Here is a 19,853-nt window from a genome sequence, read left to right as displayed (position 1 = left end):
GAAGTGAAAAAACAAACGGAGCTTGCCCTAAAAAAGGGACTCGAAAGAGAAGAGATTTACAACAGAGCTTAGTTTTTAATAAGTAATTGTACATCCACTATTAGATTTCAGACAACATCTTAAGCCAAATAGAGAAAAAAAAATCATACAGCACTTGGGATATTCTTCTAAATTACAATACCAAATCAATTTTTTTTAATGTATATAGCTACCATAGTAGTAACCTCTCATGACCTGTTATCTTCTCACACATATTGTGTATGGACAATGGAAAACACTGACCTGTACCGAAGCCAAGCTGTATAGTGATGCTGCTATAAAAATGTATATTTTGGGTAATGAACACAAAAGCAATAGGAAGTGTTATATTAAAGGGAATGTGCCCATTCAAACAAAATGTTGCTCTTACACTCAGTTATGTGAAAAACAAACAAACTGAGTTTTATGTGCCTTCCTGGAACCCAGCACTGCATCTCCAACACTACCTTGGTCTTTTTTGATCATCGGCAGTGGTGACAGTACATGTCATCTACATTGGCATAGCTCAGTGATTGACTGGACTGCTGTGGACAAGACTTATACCACTGCAGCCAAACAAATACCGGGAGCACATTTGCAGCACTGAACTCGGGGAGGTAGAGTTCAATTTGGATTTTTTTTTCTTTTACACATAATTAAGCAGATAGGCAAATGTAGGTTAAAAAGGGGACAATACTTTAAAGGGGTATTCCCATCTTCAAGATCCTATCCCAGTAAGTAGTAGGTGTAATAATAATATTAGCAAATATCTCCAATTAGAAATGTAGTATATTTTTTCTGATTCGCTATCTCTCTTTCCTCATGTGCAGGCAAAACAGGACCTTAGGTATCCATGATTACGTCCACTGATAGTGACAATAAGTTAGCTAGTTGCTAGTGGTCGTAACCATGGATACCTAAGGTCCTGTTTTGCCTGCACATGAGGAAAGAGAGATAGCGAATCATAAAATCTATACTACATTTCTAATTGGAGATATTTTCTAATCTTATTATTATTACACCTACTACATATTGGGATAGGATCTTGGAGATGGGAATACCCCTTTAAGTCTGTCAACTGACATACCTCTACATTAATATTAAGTTGGCTACAGCCCCACTATCAGTATTTGGTCAGTATTTTTTCTCAGCAGTGGGAGCCAAAACCAGGCAAGGAACAATCAGAGAAAAGGTAGAATAGAAACAAGTCACCAATTCTGCATTTATCACCCACTCCTGGTTTTGGCTCCCACTCCTGAGAAAAAATACTGAGCAAATACTGATAGTGGGGCCATTGTCTAAAGGGATTGTCCAAAAATTAAAAAACAAAATAACAAGAAAGCAGGGAATAAAATAAAGTAACAACGGATACGTGGTAAATTACCTTCCATCTTAGACTGTACCAGCTTCTACTTTTTTACCCTTTTTGAATAAATAGAAAACATTCACTATCCATTAGTCTCCTAGTTCTGACCGTGTGTTACATTCTATCTCTCATGAAATGCCAACTTTCTATGTAGATTCAATGTGAGATAAAAAGCCATTATCTGTACCATGTATTGCAACCAAGGTTTTAAAAATTGATTCAAAAAAACATTTACAATTTTATTTTATTAGTTGGGTATGCAAACAAGGAATGAAACTTCAGTATTGTGGGAAAGTGGAATCAATCTTTTCAGACCAGGCCATCAAACCACCTATAATATCTTTAGCCTCAAATTTGGACGTTCCTTTGTTTGAAAATTCCTGTAGTATCTTCACAGCTTTTTGTGAATCATTCCCAAGTTTGCATATAACAATCACTAAAAAAAACAGAAAATGTATGAAAACAAGTATTATTTTTGCCATTATATCATGAAGATTTTAAAGGTTTAGAAGTATTTTGCTCGTCGTCTCTATTGTATGGATTTAGGCTGGGGTCACATAACAGTATAAAAAAATTGGTAAGATTTTCATCCAGAAAAGTGGTACTATATATATATATATATTTTCCATTTGTCATCCGTGTGCAGTCCGTATGTAATCCATTTTTTTACTCAGCAGCTATTAATCATTTACGGAAACATTTACAGTTACTTACCGTATATTACAGAATTGTAATTATCCGTAAAAATCCGATGCGACTGATGGTATGGCATCCGATTTATTTTCTCATACCCAGCACTCATCTGGTGGAGCACAAGTTATGCCTTGACTTGCATTGGAACGCATAGTATCTGTGTCAGCACATTTGCACATGCGGATATTAAGCGATTCTATGCGCGGATGGTACCCGGGTTTGGAGAAGAGGAGACTCTCATCCTGACCCAGGCACCATAGAACCTGTTAAAAAAAGAATTTAAAATAAAAAAATAAAGATTATACTTACCTTCTGATGGCCCCCGGTATTTTCTCCCCTCTATCAGGTCTGTTGTATGGGTCGCGGTGGTGTGAAGGACCTGCCATGACATCATTTAGTCATGTGACAGGACACGCGACCACTGACATCAGCACAGGTCCTTTCCCATCATCGCGACCCATACAACAGACCAGACGGAGCGGAGAAAATACAGAGGGACATCGGAAGGTAAGTATAATCTTTATTTTTTACCATTTTTATTCTTTTTTTAACTGTTACTTGGTCACACTATATAAATCCATGCCGGTTGCATGGATTTATATAGTGTGAACAAGTTGTCAAGCACTTTCCAAGTGATGCTAAAATCGCTTGGAAAGCGCTAGTCAACCTGCATGTGGAAATGCAAGTGAAGAACGCTTGACAAACGCTTCTACCTGGCAGGAAAACGCATGTACAATCCGCATGTACAATCCGCATGTAAAATCCGCATGTACAATCCGCATGTACAATCCGCATGCGTTTTTCCTGCCAGGGAGAAGCGGAAAAAATATGCAGCATATCTGCATCATGGGCACATAGCCTAATGGCCAGAGCACTATGTGTTACACCCAACCTTAAAGGCTTTAACCTATTCCTGCCAAGGCCAATTACTGTTTTTGCACCATTTTTTTTTCTTCCAGGAGCTATAACTTATTTAGTTTTCCATAGACAGCCATATGATGGTTTGTTTTTTCACGGTGCAATATGTAGCTTTCAATTACACCATTTTACCAAATAATGTACTAGAAAACAAGGAAAAAAATTCCAAATGCAGTTAAAGGGAATCTGTCACCAGGTTTCTGCTATCTCATCTGAGAGCAACATGATACAGGCAGAGACCATGAATCCACCAAGGTATCACTTACTGGGTGCTGCAGTCGTTACACAATCAGATCAATTTAGATTTAGTAATGCAGCAGAGCTGAGAAAGCTAGCCCCACCCACACCAGGCTCTGTTTGCACATACTCTATAGACTGTGAGTTGCTTATCACAGAAGGGGGCAGAGTCAGACTTAGAAGCGTGCGCCAGCTAGTCACAGCAATGATATTCATCAGGTTATTAAATCTTCAGTGTAAGTAAACAACAGCACAGGGCCTGACACATGACACATTGTAATCTGAGGACAGCATGAGATAGGGGTTAAAACACAGAATTCAACATAGTAAAAAGCTGATGACAGATTCCCTTTAAATGGTGAACACCCCCGCATCCCCACAAAAAAACAAACAAACCAAACCACAATTTAACTTTGATTTTTTTAGTGTTTATTGTAAATTTGTTACATTTTTTTCCCCCATCAATGGAGTTGTGTGAGGGCTCGTTTTTTGTATATTGAATTGATCTTTTTATACCAATCACTTTTTGCGGCATTTTATTTAGGGAGGTACGGCAACCAAAAAGATGTAAATTCTGGCATTTTGATTTTTCTTCTCTTTACACTGCATACAATGCAGATTACAAGGAGCTCGTCACCCGCCAAAATGCATTTTAAATGGGCTATACAATGTTGAAGGGGACTTAGCCCCTATAACAACTGTACTAGCATTGTACCTGTTAGGGGTACAGTGCCTGAGAAACCAACTGTTAATTCATATGCAAATGAGGAGGCTTTGGTGCACCCTTAGGGTGGCCAAGAGTTTGGTGCACTGTGATGCCTCCTCATTTGCATATTGGGGTCCTTCCCCGGCTTGTAATTGAACATGCTCATGTCCCAGAGCAAGCACTGTCTGAATGCTGCCAGTGTGTGCCGCCACTCGCATTTTCCTTCCTTCTTACGACGCTCGCTAATGTGCCTGGAAGTACAGCGAGCGGCTTCAGAAGAAAATAGACAAGAACAACACACGCGGCCACTCTGGGAAGCAAGCACTGTCAATCAGAAGCAAAGGAAAATGAGGAGGCAGGTCAAGGGTGCACCATAGCCTCCTCATATGCATGTAAATTAAAAATTATTTTCCCAGGCACTGAACCAGTTACTGGTACAATGCTAGTATGGTTGCTATAGGGGCTAAGGCTATGTGTCCACGATGCAGAAATGCTGCTTATTTTTTCTGCAGGAAAAATGCATACGGATTTTACATGCGTTTTTCCCGCCAGGTAGAAGCCTTTGTCAAGCGTTTTTGCATGCATTTCTGCATGCGGGTTATCAAGTGCTTTTCCAAGCGATTTTAGCATCACTTGGAAAAGTGCTTGACAACTTGGTCACACTATGGATTTTATCACCAGCATGGATTTATATAGTGTGACCAAGTTAATAGATAAAAAAAGAATAAAAATGGTAAAAAAAACAAACAAAACAACATTATACTCACCTTCTAAATGATGTCATGGAAGGTTCTTTGACACCATCGGGAGCCGCCGGGGAGCCAGGACGCACCGTACAGGAGACCGAGGGCCATCAGAAGGTGAGTATAATGTATATTTTTTTATTTTTAATTATTTTTTTTAACAGGTTCTATGGTATCTGGGTCTGGATGAGAGTCTCCTCTTCTCCAAACCCGGGTACCATCCGCACATTGAACCGTGTGATATCCGCATGTGCAAATGCAGTGATGCGGATATTATGCGATTCGATGCAAGTCAATGGCGGCAATTACACCGCGTTTCCGCAAAAATAATGGACATGCTGCCGATTTTTCCGCAATGATAATCCGCAGCGGAAATATCGACAGCATGTGCACAGCACATGCAGATTATCATTGGGGACCATGGGGCACGTATTACCAAGCGTTTTTAGGCGTTTTCGCTGCGGAAATTCTGCGGCAAAAACGCTTGAAAAACGCATAGTGGGCACGCAAGCCTGGGTCTCCTACAACCAGGGCTGTGGAGTCAGTAAGCCAAACCTCCGACTCCAACTCCTCAATTTCCATGACTCCGACTCCCTCATACATGGCTCATGTTTAAGTGATAAATTTACTGTAGCACAGATTCATCTCAGCTAAAAGTCTAGACCCTTAGATCAGGAATAGGACAGATATTTATAGGACATTTCATAGCTTTCCCAAATTCTTATGAAAAAATATTCCCCACAAACTGCACTGAACGACTGTACCCAATTTATTATGTATTTTAGGAGTTGGAGTCGGTCCATTTTATACCAACTCCACCTAAATGGGCACAGATTCCACAACCCTGCCTACAACACGGTAAGCCCATTTTTAATTTCTTTATATTTCATGGGGGAAAAGCAAGTGATTTGAAATTTTTTCATTTTTATCATTTGAAAAACATTTTTTCAGTTTTCACTGTATTTGTTAGTCCCATTAGGGGACTTGAACCTGTAGTCCTCCGATATCTTCTGCTACATACATCAATACTTCAGTACAGCTGTATATAGCAGAAATCAAGGTCTCCTCTAAACACCAGCCAAGGCGTCGGCATATGATGTAACTTTTTGTCATATGCTGGTAAGGAGTTAAATGAAATCTGTCAGCAGATTTTACTATGGAATCTGAAAGCAGCATGCTATAAGGCTAGCAGTGTATAACTTACTGAAATGCTTTGTGCAGTTTTAACAAAATCCCTGATTCCTTTTCTGCAGATCTAGCAGTGCTCTAAATTCTGAGCTGTGTATAAACCCATCCACACCAATAAATGGCAGCTTCCTGTGTACAATATACACCGTGTGCAGAATTATTAGGCAAATGAGTATTTTGATCACATGATACTTTTTATACATATTGTCCTACTCCAAGCTGCATAGGCTTGAGAGCCAACTACCAATTAAGTAAATCTGGTGATGTGCATCTCTGTAATGAGGAGGGGTGTTGACTAATGACATCAACACCCTATATAAGGTGTGCTTAATTATTAGGCAACTTCCTTTCCTTTGGCGAAATGGGTCAGAAGAGAGATTTGATGGGCTCTGAAAAGACCAAAATTGTGAGATGTCTTGAAGAGGGATGCAGCAGTCCTGAAATTTCCAAACTTTTGAAGCGTGATCACCGAACAATCAAGCATTTCATGGCAAATAGCCAACAGGGTCGCAAGAAGCGTGTTGGCCAAAAAAGGCGCAAAATAACTGCCCATGAATTGAGGAAAATCAAGCGTGAAGCTGCCAAGATGCCATTCGCTACCAGTTTTACAATATTTCAGAGCTGCAACGTTACTGGAGTATCAAAAACCACAAGGTGTGCGATACTCAGGGACATGGCCAAGGTAAGGAAGGCTGAAAAACGACCACCTTTGAACAAGAAACATAAGATAAAACGTCAAGAATGGGCCACGAAATATCTTAAGACTGATTTTTGAAAGGTTTTATGGACTGATGAAATGAGAGTGACTCTTGATGGGCCAGATGGATGGGCCAGAGGCTGGATCAGTAAAGGGCAGAGAGCTCCACTCCGACTCAGATGCCAGCAAGGTGGAGGTGGGGTACTGGTATAGGCTGGTATCATCAAATATGAAGTTGTTGGACCTTTTCGGGTTGAGGATGGAGTGAAGCTCAACTCCCAGACCTACTGCCAGTTTCTGGAAGACAACTTCTTCAAGCAGTGGTACAGGAAGAAGTCGGTATCGTTCAAGAAAAACATGATTTTCATGCAGGACAATGCTCCATCACATGTATCCAACTACACCACAGCGTGGCTGGCCAGTAAAGGTCTAAAAGAAGAAAAAATAACGACATGGCCCCCTTGTTCACCTGATCTGAACCCGATAGAGAACTTGTGGACCATCATAAAATGTGAGCTCTACAGGGAGGGAAAACAGTACACCTCTCGGAGCAGTGTCTGGGAGGCTGTGGTGACTGCTGCATGCAATGTTGATCGAAAACAGATCAAGCAACTGACAGAATCTATGGATGGAAGGCTGTTGAGTGTCATCATAAAGAAAGGTGGCTATATTCATCACTAATTTTTTGGGTTTTTGTTTTTGCATGTCAGAAATGTTTATTTCTAAATTTTGTGCACTGATATTAGTTTACCTGGTGAAAATAAACAAGTGAGATGGGATTATATTTGTTTTTTATTAAGCTGCCTAATAATTCTGCACAGTAATAGTTACCTGCACAAATAGATATCCCCCTAAGATAGACAAATCTAAAAAAACCCCACTCCAACTTCCAAAAATATTAAGCTTGGATATTTATAAGTCTTTTGGGTTGATTGAGAACATAGTTGTTGATCAATAATAAAAATAATCCTCTAAAATACAACTTGCCTAATAATTCTGCACACAGTGTATATTTCCAGCAAGCTGCCAATCATTGGTGAAGGTTGAGTTACATAGATTATCTGGACTAACCAGCTAGCAACACCTAGTTCATTATTGATAATTTCCTGCTGATAAAACACGGATTGTATTGACACCACATCAAGCTGCTAAGCAAGTGACACATCCCTGAAATAAATGTTCCAGGTAAAATGCATTAAGCTGCGCCGCTGCTGATAGAGATCCAGGACGCGATGACTTTTAACCTGTAAAAATAAACCTCATTCAAGAATACATCGCGTCCTGGATCTCTATTCGCAGCGCAGCTTAAACACATTTTACCTGGAACATTTATTGCTTCGGTTTGATGACCCATGTTCTGCAGCAGCTGATTCATGCTTTTGGAAAGTTGCAAATGTGCAACCTTATCAGGTGAGCGTATTACCTTCTTATCCATTCCTCTCTGTTTTACCAGTTAAGACCCTATTTGTGTGTGTTTTGCTCCCCAGCATTTCTACCACATTACCTGGAATAAAGCTCTCTGACCTTATATTATGCTGCTCTCGGATTAAATAGAAAAAACATGCTGACAAATTCTAATGTGGGGCCATTAGATTACATGGAAGGCTAAGTGGGGCCATTAGATTACATGGAAGGCTAAGTGGGGCCATTACATTACATGGAAGGCTAAGTGGGGCCATTACATTACATGGAAGGCTAAGTGGGGCCATTACATTACACGGAAGGCTAAGTGGGGCCATTACATTACATGGAAGGCTAAGTGGGGCAATTACATTACATGGAAAGCTAAGTGGGGCAATTACATTACATGGAAGGCTATGTGGGGCAATTACATTACATGGAAGGCTATGTGGGGCCATTTTATTATATAGAAGGCAATGTAGGGACCATTATATTATATGGGAGGCAATGTTAATCCCATTATTTTATATGGAAGGCAATTTGGGGCCCATTATATTATTACACTGTTATAGTATGTTATTGTTAATATTATAACATTATACCGTTTGGAGGGCTATGTTGGGTGCCATTGTACTGTTTGGAGGGCTATGTGGGGGTCATTATACTGTTTGGAGGGCTATGTGGGAGCCATTATACAGTGTGGAGGCATGTGTGAAGGTCCATCATACTATGTGGGGGCCATCATAATGTGTGGAGGGCTCTGTTGGGGTCTCAGTTGGACATCATACTGTGTTGGGGTCACCATACTTAGTCGGGTGGGCACAGTAGGGTTATCATACTGTGCATTTGGAGGGTGCTGTGTAGGAATTAACGGTGTGGAAATCATACTGTGTTTGGGAAACACCTATTGGCATCATACTTTTTGGGGGCAAAAATGCAAAAAAACCCCATCAAAATGTTATATGTACTCCAAAGTAGCTGTAATAAAATGTCAACACGACATACAAAAAAACAGGCTCACACAGCTCCATCAAAAGCAAAATTTAAATTTTACACATCTCATGAACAATATTTTTAACGATTTTATGATTTTTTTTTCATCCTTTAACTAAAACAAACCAAGAACTTTATAAGTCTAGCATTTTTGCAGCACAATAAACAATATAAAAACAAGATCCAAAAAATAATGAAGGAATTGCATTTTCACCATTTTATCACACGTGGAAATGTTTTCCCTATTTTCTAGTACATTGTATGGAATAATGATAGGTGTCACTCAAAACTATAACTCGCCTAGCAAAAGTACTTATACAGTAGGTCTAAGTCGATACCAAGATAAAAAAAAAAAAAGTTATGGCTTTTGGAAGAGAGGGAGGAAAAAAACCTGCATAAAAATTTAATTGAAAATTGCTTGGTCATGAAGGGGATAAAGAACTTCTGATGCTTCTTGAAGATTGTCGAGCATCAGAAACTAATCAAAGACTAATAAAGTTGGTCTTCAATCATTTAACCGCTTAGACGCCACAGTCAGTATCAATCACAGAATCTAAGGCATTTAACAGAGGGAGAGAGCCTCTGTTGGCCCATCATCAACCTTCAAAAAGTTAGAAGGTAGAAACAAGACTCTTAATGAGGATCTGAGACTTGTACAAAAATTGAGTCAAAAAACTTATTTAAATCCCTGAGCTCCCATGATTCTGTCGATCTTTTCCGTTTTGTGTTGTGTCACTTCACTGTAGAGATAGGCATGTTTTTTCTCAGCTTGGCAGTCCAAGTGTGCAGTTCTTTTCAGTCTTCTCTGGGGGCAAGCACTTTCACCCCTCTGTTCCATATTCTGCCAATCAAAGCTAGGCAGTCTATCAGTCTCAGCACTGTGATTGGCAGAGACTGGGAGCGAGGGGTGAAAGCACGTGTCCCCAGAGGAAACTGTGAAAGAACACCCAGTTGAACTGCAAAACAGAGGTATCACAGTGAGCTCCAGAAGAAACAAATGTGAATATCTCGGAAATGGAGCGATGCACCACAAAAAGAGGGTTAGAATCAGAGGAGCTTCTTTAAAGAGAAGTTAAAATTCAACAATGAGTATACAGAAAAGACAATGTTCACAGGACATAATTTTATCTACTATTCTAATAGCAGACTTGCTCAGCAAAGCATGCATGATTCTAGTCAAGAAAAACAATGATCAAAATGCTGCAGATACAGGGTTAATATACAGGTTAATAGCGCTCTGAAGCTGTGTGGCCACCACACTTGACAGTCTGGCTACTGGAAGGAAATTAACATTATTCTTCCCAGCGGCTTCAGCCACTGCTCAGTGTATAGTGAGCAAAGCTGTAACCTCATACCGGCACTGACTAACAGCCGGCTCTACAGTGAATCAGTACAGAGCCGGCTGTCAGTGTCGGGGCGTGGTTACAGCTGCCACTCACTATGTATTGAGTGGTGACTGAAGTCGCACCTCTGACTGAAAGCCTGAGGCTGCTGGGAGGAATAAAGTTAATTTCTTCCTGGTATCCGGGCTTTCAGTGCGGACGCCAAGCAGCTCCAGAGCTATTAACCTGCAGATCAACCCCATATCTGTAGGTTAATAGCATTTTTTCACAGTCTACCTTTAATTCCCATGACGCTAGATTACTTATCGATGCAGTAAATTTGTCAGATTTAGTGCAAAATGATGTAAAGCAATATAAATAAAAGAACAATGATTATTATGGGAATACAGGGGACTATTTCTAAAGCTTACCTTTATTGTCCATTTCTTTTGTGCTCTTGTTTAATTCTGCTAGTCTTTCAGTCAGGTCATTTGCCCAAGTCAAATGTCTGTCTTCCAGTTGACTTAAAGATATATCTTTAAGTACTTTAAAGAAAATAATGTTCAGTTAAAGGATTAGTCAATCACTTAGTAGGACCACCCACTGGACTCGAATGCATATAAACACCAGGGATTTGAATAAATAAATTACAAGTTATAAAGAATCTTTTCCCACAAACCTATATATCAATCTGCTCAGCCTCTCCTTCTCTATACTGTGTTGTCCACAGAGCAGGATTTACTCCCGTCCAAGCAGTGTTTTTGTTTTTCTTTCAAAACTTTTGATGACTATACATATCCTATATATATTTACAAAAAAAACAACACCCCAAAATATTTCACAAAAATATCACGTATTCTTTACAAGTAAGGATACGAATAGAATGTTCCAGGTGACATATATCCACTTCAGGCTGTGGTCGGACGTCAATGAGCAAGTGCGGAACTTTTTCATCAAGCATTTGTTTATAGATCTGTAATTGGAACAATCAAAATATTAAGATAAAAATCTAATCTAATGCATGATTTATTTTCAGTATTGTTATAACGTTTTTTAATGAGCTTATGTTTAATATAACTTAAATTGTGTTTTCCTAAAAAGATAATGCCATTATTTTATGATTAATGGTTATGAGTCCTCTTAGTACTTAGGGTATGTGCGCACATTGAGTATTTAAATGCAGAAATTTCTGCATCTCTTGGCAGCAAAAACGCTGCAGAAAAAACGCACTTTTTTGCATGCGTTTTTTTAAGCTTTTTTTAAATTATTTTTTACAGCAATGAATACTTTTTGGAGCTAAATAAAGATATTTGAAAAAAGAAATGTGGAACATCGTTTTAATCCTTGGATTACCATCCTGAGTATATTTGGTTAATTTAACTGATTTAAGAAAGTGTCTGTTTTATTTCAAATAAAGTGTTTTATTCATCTCTTAACTTACAGGTTTAGTAATGAAGGTGCCTGGCTGACACCTTTTCATTACTAAAACTAGGGCTTGGTGTCAGGGACACCTAATCCCATTACCCTGATCTATCAGCACCAGGGCATCAGGAAGAGCCTGGGCTAGTGCCAGAATTGGCACTTCAAATATGAAGTGTCATTTCTGGGGCAGCTGAGGGCTGGTATTTTAAGCCTAGGAAGGGGTCATTAGGCCAACATGTTCCCTGGCTATTAACAGCTCACAGCTGTTTGTGGGGACGTACCCTAAAGGCTAACCAATCAGGAATCAGAAGCGCTTTGGAGGCAGCGTATTTTCGCTGCATCCAAAATGCTGCGTTCTAATGCCGCACTTGTTTTGTCAGTACATGCGGATCCACGGCATGTAATGACATTTCAAATCAATGAAAACGTGCAGCGGAGACTAGTGTCTCCGCTACAGAAATTGACATGCTGCGGCTTGTAAACCCGTACCATGGGTGAATTTACGCAGCATGAAAAACAACCCCAGAAAAAAATTTAAGTAGGGTCCCCCTATAAAATTAGCAAAGGCTAAACAGACAGCTGCGGGCCATGGATCCCAGCCCCTCTGAGGCCAATAACATCAGCCTTCAGCCGCCCCGGCGCTTAGCCTCCGCTCCTCCCACTTGCCATGGTGTGGTGGCAAGTGGGGTAATAGGGTTGGGGTTCATGTCAGCCTTGTATTGGCAGCTGACATGAAGCCCAGGGGTTAGTAATGGAGAGGCATCTATAAGATGCCCCCATTACTAACCCTATAGTAAAAGTTTTTAAATAAAGACAGAGCAAGAATAAAATCCTTTATTTTAAATAAAATTCCACACCATTTTTTACACATTTATTTAAAAATAAACAACACAGTTACACTCACTTAACGCCTAATCCATTTGGAGTCATTGTCACCTGTAAAAAACAAAACAAAAAACAACCATATCACTCACCTGTCCGACGTGATGACATAACCCATAGTGTCCCATGATGATCTCACTTCTAGAGCAGTCACATCAACAGTCACTAATGTGACTGCTCTACAGGACAGCAGGCCGACACTGACACAGGAGTGTAATCGCTCCTATCTCAGTGGATAGCGCTGAGCTGCAGTGAGAGGTCACACAAGTTCATCAACTGATGAGCCCCGGTTACCTCACTTACGGCGGTACCATACGTGAGATCACTAGAGCTCATCAGCTGATGAACTCGTGTAACCTCTATCACGGCGGCTCAGCGCTATGCACTGCAGGAGCGATTATGCTCCTGTCAGTGTATCGCCAACTGCCAGGTAGAACAGTCACATCAGTCACAATCACATAAATCTGTTGAAACTATTAAAACAGGGTAAGAAAATCATGTGAATCCTGAAACAGAATCCATCTGCTCCAAACCCTTCTGAATTTATCGTTGGTTCCATTACATTCTGCAGAAAGTTCTTCCATTCTACATAAATTCATCATTTCATTGTACCAATCCAATATGCTAGGTGGGTTTTTAAGTTTCCAAAACCGCAGGATTACCATCCGTGCCATCCACAAACATTTTTTTACCTGCGGATTTGACTGACTCAATTGAAGTCAATGGGTGAAAAATACGGCAAAACCGCACAAAGAATTGACATGCTGCAGATTTAAATGCACAGCAAATCCTGAAAGGAAAATTACTGATCATGTGCACAGCATTTCAGGCTTCTCATTGACTTAGCTGGCATAAGGATTCCCTAGCATTTATGGGCCAATTCTGCGCGGAAAAAACGACGCAAAAATGCACCAAAATCACAGTGTGCACACAGCCTTAAAGATCTTGAGAACTAAATGGATTTTCCAGGCTTAAGTTACTGATGAAGATAAATACATAGGAAATGGATATTCCAGCATCCACAAAAACGTAATCATAAAATGTAATTTTAAATGGATCATAATTAAAATGATGGAAAATGCACATTATTAAAATAACTCTTGCAGTCTTATGCGTTTCTGATCCTATATTAATTCTTATTCATACTGATCCGAAACACATAATTTTTTTTTTTTAATTCTGAACATTTTCCATCATTTTAAATTATGAACAATTAAAAGCTACATTTAATTATCACATTTTTGTGGCTGCTAGAATCTCCATTTCCTATGGATTTATAGTCACCTGAGAAGCGGCTCAAAGTCTGTTTTTCCATGTAACACAACTGAGATTACAAAATGGCTTTGCAGGATCTTTTCTACTGAATTTTAGTCTGGGACGATGAGCTGTTTCTCCATTTTTTTCTCTTTTCCTTAAGATACTGATGACCTATCCTAGATCAGTGGATGGCTGATACCTGGGACCTCCCACCAGTTTCCTTCATTGTGTAATGGCCACCCTCAGCTGCTGCCTATATCTTACAGAAGTGACTAGGAGCTCAACTGTTGCACTCATGAGGGTTCAATAAAGCTTTAAAATAAAGAAGAAAAACCCAGCTGACTGATGTGGGTTGCGGGATCAGTGTTGCAAGCCTGGAAACCCCTTTTAAAGAACTTTACAGAGAATCTGTTAGTATGATCAACCCTCCTATGACCTCCTGCATGGGCATGGAGGTCATAGGAAGCTGAATAAAATGATACCTTGATATTTGCAAGTCAGTATCTTATTCCAGAGAAATCCACGTTTTTCTTAACCGGTTCCAGACTGCTCACTGTAGATAAACGTCGGCGCTTGCTGGGCTCTGTGCAGTGCCGACGTTTATCAACGATCGGCAGACTCGCAGTGCTCAGGACCCCCACAGGGTCCTGCAAGTGCTGCGATTCCGATGCAGAGCAACAGCCCTGACAGGGGACATCATCAGGACCTGATTGGATCAGGTCCCAATGATGTTAAACCGTTCCTTTTTTCTAGATGCAGCGATCAATAGCGATAATGGCATTTAAAAGACAGTGAGATGCATTGCATTGCATGAGAACAGTGATCAGAAAAATAAAAATTGAAGTCCCATACAGGGACTAAGTAAAATATTAAACCAATAAAAACGTACATTTATGTAAAAACAAAACAAGTATTCATATTTGGAATCGCTGCGTCAGTAAAAACCCAATCTATAAAACTGTCACACTAGTTAACACCTTCTGTGCACACCGTTAAAAAATAAAATAAAAAACGGAGCAAAAAACGATGCTTATTCATCATACCGCCGAATAAAACGCGATCAAAAAGTCAAATGGAAATAAAAATGGTACCGCTGAAAACGTCATCTTGTCCCGCAATAAACAAGCTGCCATACAGCTCCATCAGCCGAAAAATAAAAGTTATCAGAACTCTCAGAACAAAGCAATGCAAAAATAAATCTTTTTTTTCTACAAAATAGTTTTTATTGTGTAAAAGCAGCAAAACATAAAAAAACTATATAAATGTGGTACCGCTGTAATCGTACTGACCCGAAGAATAAAGACGTCTTCTCAATTTTGCCACACGCGAAAAGACATAAAAAAAACAAAACAAACAATTCTTGAATTGCTGGTTTTTGTTCATTCTGCCTCCCAAAAATCGTAATAGAAAGCAGGGCTGTGGAGTCGGTAAGCCAAACCTCCGACTCCTCAATTTCTATGACACCGACTCCCTCATACATGGCTCATGTTTAACCCCTTTCCGACCTGGTCCGTAATAGTACGCACCAGGTCGGAAAGGCCGGTTCAGCGGGGGCTCCGGCGCTGAGCCCGCACTGAACCAGGCACATGTCAGCTGACAGCGGCATTTAACTTGTGCTTCTGGGAAGCGCGTCCTAGGCCCCGCCCATCTGTGACCCCGTCACGTGATCGCAGTCACCAATGGGTGGGCATGACAACCCAGGGTCTGCAGCAGACCCTGCTGACCACCTAGTGGTCGGCGCTCATAGCAAGTGAGCATTTCTGCTGCATACAAGAGATCTGCTCATCGCCTGTATGCAGTAGAAGCAATCACACAACTGCTGCTTCTAGTCTCCTACGGAGACTATTGAAGCATGCAGTAAGTGTAAAAAAAATGTTTTTAAAAATATAAAAAAAAATAAAAAAAATATAAAAGTTTAAATCACCCCCCTTTCACCCCATTCAAAATAAAATAATTGAAAAAAAACCCCACATACACATATTTGGTATTGCCGCGTTCAGAATCGCCTGATCTATCAATATAAAAGAAGAATTAATCCGATCGGTAAAGGGCTTAACGAGAAAAAAAATTCTAAACGCCAGAATTAAGTTTTTTCGGTCGCTGCAACATTGCAATAAAATGCAATAACGGGCGACCAAACCATCCGATCTACCCCAAAATTGTATCAATAAAAATGACAGCTCGGCGCGCAAAAAATAAGCCTTCACCCAGCCCCAGATCACGAAAAATGGAGACGCTAGGGGTCTCGGAAAATGGCGTCATTTTTTTTTTTTTTTGTTAACAAACTTTGGATTTTTTTTTTCACCACTTAAATAAAAAAGAACCTGTACTACAGTACATGTTTGGTGTCTAAGAACTCGTAATGACCTTGAGAATAATAATGGCAGGTCAGTTTTAGCAATCAGTGAATATGGTAAAAAAAAGGACCCAAAAAACAACTGTGGAATTGCATTTTTTTGCAATTTCACCACACTTGGAATTTTTTTCCCATTTTCCAGCACGAGATATGGTAAAACCAGTGATGTCGTTCAAAAGTACAACTTGTCCCACAAAAAATAAGCCCTCACACGGCCATATTGAATGAAGATTAAAAAAGTTCTGGCTCTGGGAAGAAGGATACAAAAAATGAAAACACAAAAACAGGAAGACCCAAGGTCATTAAGGGGTTAAGTGATAAATTTACTGTAGCAGAGATTAATCTCAGCTAAAAGTCTAGACCCTTAGATCAGGAATAGGACAGACATTTATAGGACATTTCATAACTTTCCCAAATTCTTATGAAAAAATATTCCCCAAAAACAGCATTGAACTACTGTACCTAATTTATTATATATTTTAGGAGTAGGAGTCGGTCCATTTCATACCGACTCCGACTCCACCAAAATGGGCTCCGATTCCACAGCCTTGATAGAAAGCGGCCAAAAAATACCACATGACCTAAAATGGTACCCAAAAAAACGTCAACTCGTCCCGCAAAAAACAAGCCCTCACCTGACTCTGTCAGCCGATATATAGGAAAATTCTAGCTCTCAAAATATGGCGACAGGAAAACTAGTTTTTGCAATAAAAAGCGTCTTTAAGTGTGTGACAGCTGCCAAACATAAAAACCCGCTATAAATCTGGTATCGCTGTAATCGCACCGACCCGAAGAATAAAGTTGTCTAATCACTTTTTACTTTAAAGGAACGGCGTAAAAAATAAAACCAATTCTTCACCTGCTGCTGATTTGTTCCTTCTGCCTCCCAAAGATCGTGGTAAGGCTCGGCTCCCATTTATCCCGCACTCTGCGCTGAGCGCTCACACCGGGGTTTCTGTGTAAATCTCTGAAACACGTGATTCAGACGGAAGCCCTAGCAGAAGATTCCCTATAATGAGGCAGATGGAGGCACTGTGAAAGCCGTCTGACCTGTGATCCGGCGGTGTCTGCCTTTTGGTGTGCATAAAAATGCGGTCCGCCACAGTTTTGTGCACCACTGAAAAGGACAACGCTGAACAGACGCCAGACGGAGTTCAGAGTAACGCTGCTGCCTCGTTATAGTGAATGGATCCCTTGGGGGTTTAATCTGAATCACGTCACTAGGAGATTTAGATGGAAACCCCGATGCAAGTGCTCAGCGTAGAGCGCTGGAGAAATGTGATCCCAAAAGTTATGTAAAATGTTCCCAACAAAAGCTTCAACTCAATCCACAAAAAAGCAAGCCCCCACTCAGGTCCATCATCTGTCAATGGAAATATAGGGACTTCCACGTTACTGGCAGCACAAAGGCTCTGGAAAAGCGCTATGGCTACTCACCACCCAAAATAAATCGAACAAATTCTGCGCTCCCAAATACAAATACCCTCCTCCCTTCTATGCCCCAGTGAGCCTAAACCACATTTAGCGCCTACGTTTGCATTTCTGTAGGGATGAGAGACGCCTAATTTACTGGGGCGTGTCTCCAGAAGAACAAGCTGGGCACAATGTACAGGCACTACAACATACTGGTCATTACAATGTACTGGTTACTATAACGGCAGCTTGCAATTTTCACTCAGCAACATCCACAGCTGCTTGTTCCTGGAAGACACCCATGAGTCAAAATTGTCACTACATCTGTAGATAAATTCCCAAATGGGTATAATTTCCAAAATGGGGTAACTTGAGGTGGGATTCTGCTCTTCTAGCATTTAGGAGCTCTGAATATGGAGACCACAAACTATTCTATAATAATTTGTTCTCCAAGAGTCAAATAGCTCTCCTTCCCTCCCGAGCCTCACCGTGGACTGTACAGCCATATATGGGGTATTGCCACGTTCAGCAGAAATTGTGTGACACATTTTGGCACCATTTTTACCCATTGCCCTGTGTGAAAATGTAAAATCTGGGGCTAAAACAATTTTTTTGTGGTAAAAATGTAATTCATTTTTTCTTCACCGCCCAATGGTATAAATTTCTGTGAGTCACATGTGGTGTTAATATGATCACTGCACCCCTAGATTAATTTATTAAGAGGTATAGTTTGTAAAATGGGGTCACTTATGGGGGGGTTTTGTTGTTCTGGGACATCAGGAGCTCTGCCAATGTGACATGGCACCCGCAAAACATAACAGCAAAATCTGCACTGTAATATGGTGCTCATTCCTTTCTGAGCAGCTTTTCACTGTGCTTCAAAATTATTTTTCGACCACTTATGAGCTATGATGTACTCAGGTGAAAATTGCAAACTTGGGGTCAAAGCAACATTTTAGTGGAAAAAATAGTAATATTTAATTTACTCAGCCCAATGTTATACAAGTTTGTGAATTGCCCGAGGGTTAAAAATACTCACTACTCCCATAGAGTAATTTCTTGAGAGGTACAGTTTACAAAAAGGGGTCACTTGTGGGGGTTTCTGCTGTTTTGTCATGTCAGGGGAACTTCAAATATGACATGGTGTCTGCAACCTATTCCAGCCAAAATAGCGCTCCTTCCCTTCCGAGTTCTACCGTGTGCCCAAGCAGTAGTTTTTAACCACATATGGGGTATAGGCATACTCAGGAGAAATTACACAAAAAAATTTGGGGTCCATTTTTTCTTGCTGCCCTTGTGAAAATAAAAAAAATTGGGGCTAAAATAACATTTTTGTGAGAAAAGTTTTTTTTTTTTTTTTTAATTTTCATGGCTCAACATTATAAAATTCTGTGGAGCCCCTGAGGGTTCAAGGTGCTCAACTAGATAAATTCCTTGAGGGGTCTAGTTTCCAAAATGGGGTCTCTTGTGGGGGGTTTCCACTGTTTAGGCACCTCAAGTGCTTTCCAAACTCTACATGGTGTCCGATACCAATTCTACCCAATTTTGCATTCCAAAAGTCAAATGGTGCTTCTTATTTTCAGAGCCCTGCAGTGCGCCCAAGCAGTAGTTTTCCACCATATATAGGGTGTCGGCGTACTGAGGAGAAATCGCACAACAAATTGTATGGTACATTTTCTCCCTGTTACCCTTGTTAAAATGTAAAATTTGGGGCTAAATTAACATTTTGTGGGAAAAGGTAAAACTTTCATTGTTTTCTTCCACATTCCATTAATTCCTGTGAAGCACCTGAAGAGTTAATAAACTGATTGAATGTGGTTTTGAGCACTTTGAGGGGTGCAGTTTATAGAATGGTGTCACTTTTTGGTATTTTCTGTCATATAAGCCCCTCAAAGTCACTTCAAATGTGACGTGGTCCCTAAAAAAGTGGTTTTGTAAATTTTGTTGGAAAAATTAGAAATTGCTGATCAACTTTTAACCCTTCTAAAAGGTGGTGGTGGTAAGATCTATGGGTTGGACATTGATCTCCCTGGGAATCTGCCTCCAGGGCTTATTTTAAATGAAAGGGGGTGTGATGAAAGCCGGCCGGTGGGTGCAGCTCTCTGGCGCCCCCTTACCTCTCAGGTCAGTCAAGGTACTGCACCTAGAGAAAGTAGTGCCAGGAAGCTGCAACCAGCGCAGGGAACACGGTAGTGTGTTATCCCTTCAACGTCACTAAACCGTAACGTCACTACACAGCAC

General features: G+C 40.3%; 1 protein-coding gene and 1 long non-coding RNA gene across 3 annotated transcripts in view; one reads left to right on the top strand and one right to left on the bottom strand.

The window, feature by feature from the left end:
• Positions 1-19,853, top strand: part of LOC141257212 (uncharacterized) — a 271,315-nt gene that overhangs the window by 194,091 nt on the left and 57,371 nt on the right. Inside the window, exon 3 of the long non-coding RNA XR_012318039.1 lies at positions 5,467-5,539. This is a non-coding gene — a long non-coding RNA (uncharacterized lncRNA). The remainder of the gene's footprint in view (positions 1-5,466; positions 5,540-19,853) is intronic.
• MOCS3 (molybdenum cofactor synthesis 3) overlaps positions 1,092-19,853 on the bottom strand; it is a 113,375-nt gene continuing 94,613 nt past the window's right edge. The window contains exons 10-12 of one of the 2 annotated variants that reach the window (XM_073671462.1): positions 11,159-11,255; positions 10,714-10,818; positions 1,092-1,820 (exon numbers count right to left, since the gene is read on the bottom strand). In XM_073671462.1, coding sequence (XP_073527563.1) covers positions 1,663-1,820; positions 10,714-10,818; positions 11,159-11,255 — 360 coding nt within the window. In that variant the 3' untranslated portion in view covers positions 1,092-1,662. The remainder of the gene's footprint in view (positions 1,821-10,713; positions 10,819-11,158; positions 11,256-19,853) is intronic. The other variant, XM_073671461.1, reaches the window with a different exon arrangement.

Source organism: Phyllobates terribilis, unplaced genomic scaffold (genome assembly GCF_046119375.1).
Source record: "Phyllobates terribilis strain yellow unplaced genomic scaffold, ASM4611937v1 Scaffold_3__8_contigs__length_932513732, whole genome shotgun sequence".
Lineage (NCBI taxonomy): Eukaryota > Metazoa > Chordata > Amphibia > Anura > Dendrobatidae > Phyllobates > Phyllobates terribilis.
The sequence above is the reverse complement of the archived record's forward strand: the minus strand, read 5'-3'. Positions and strand labels throughout refer to the sequence as shown.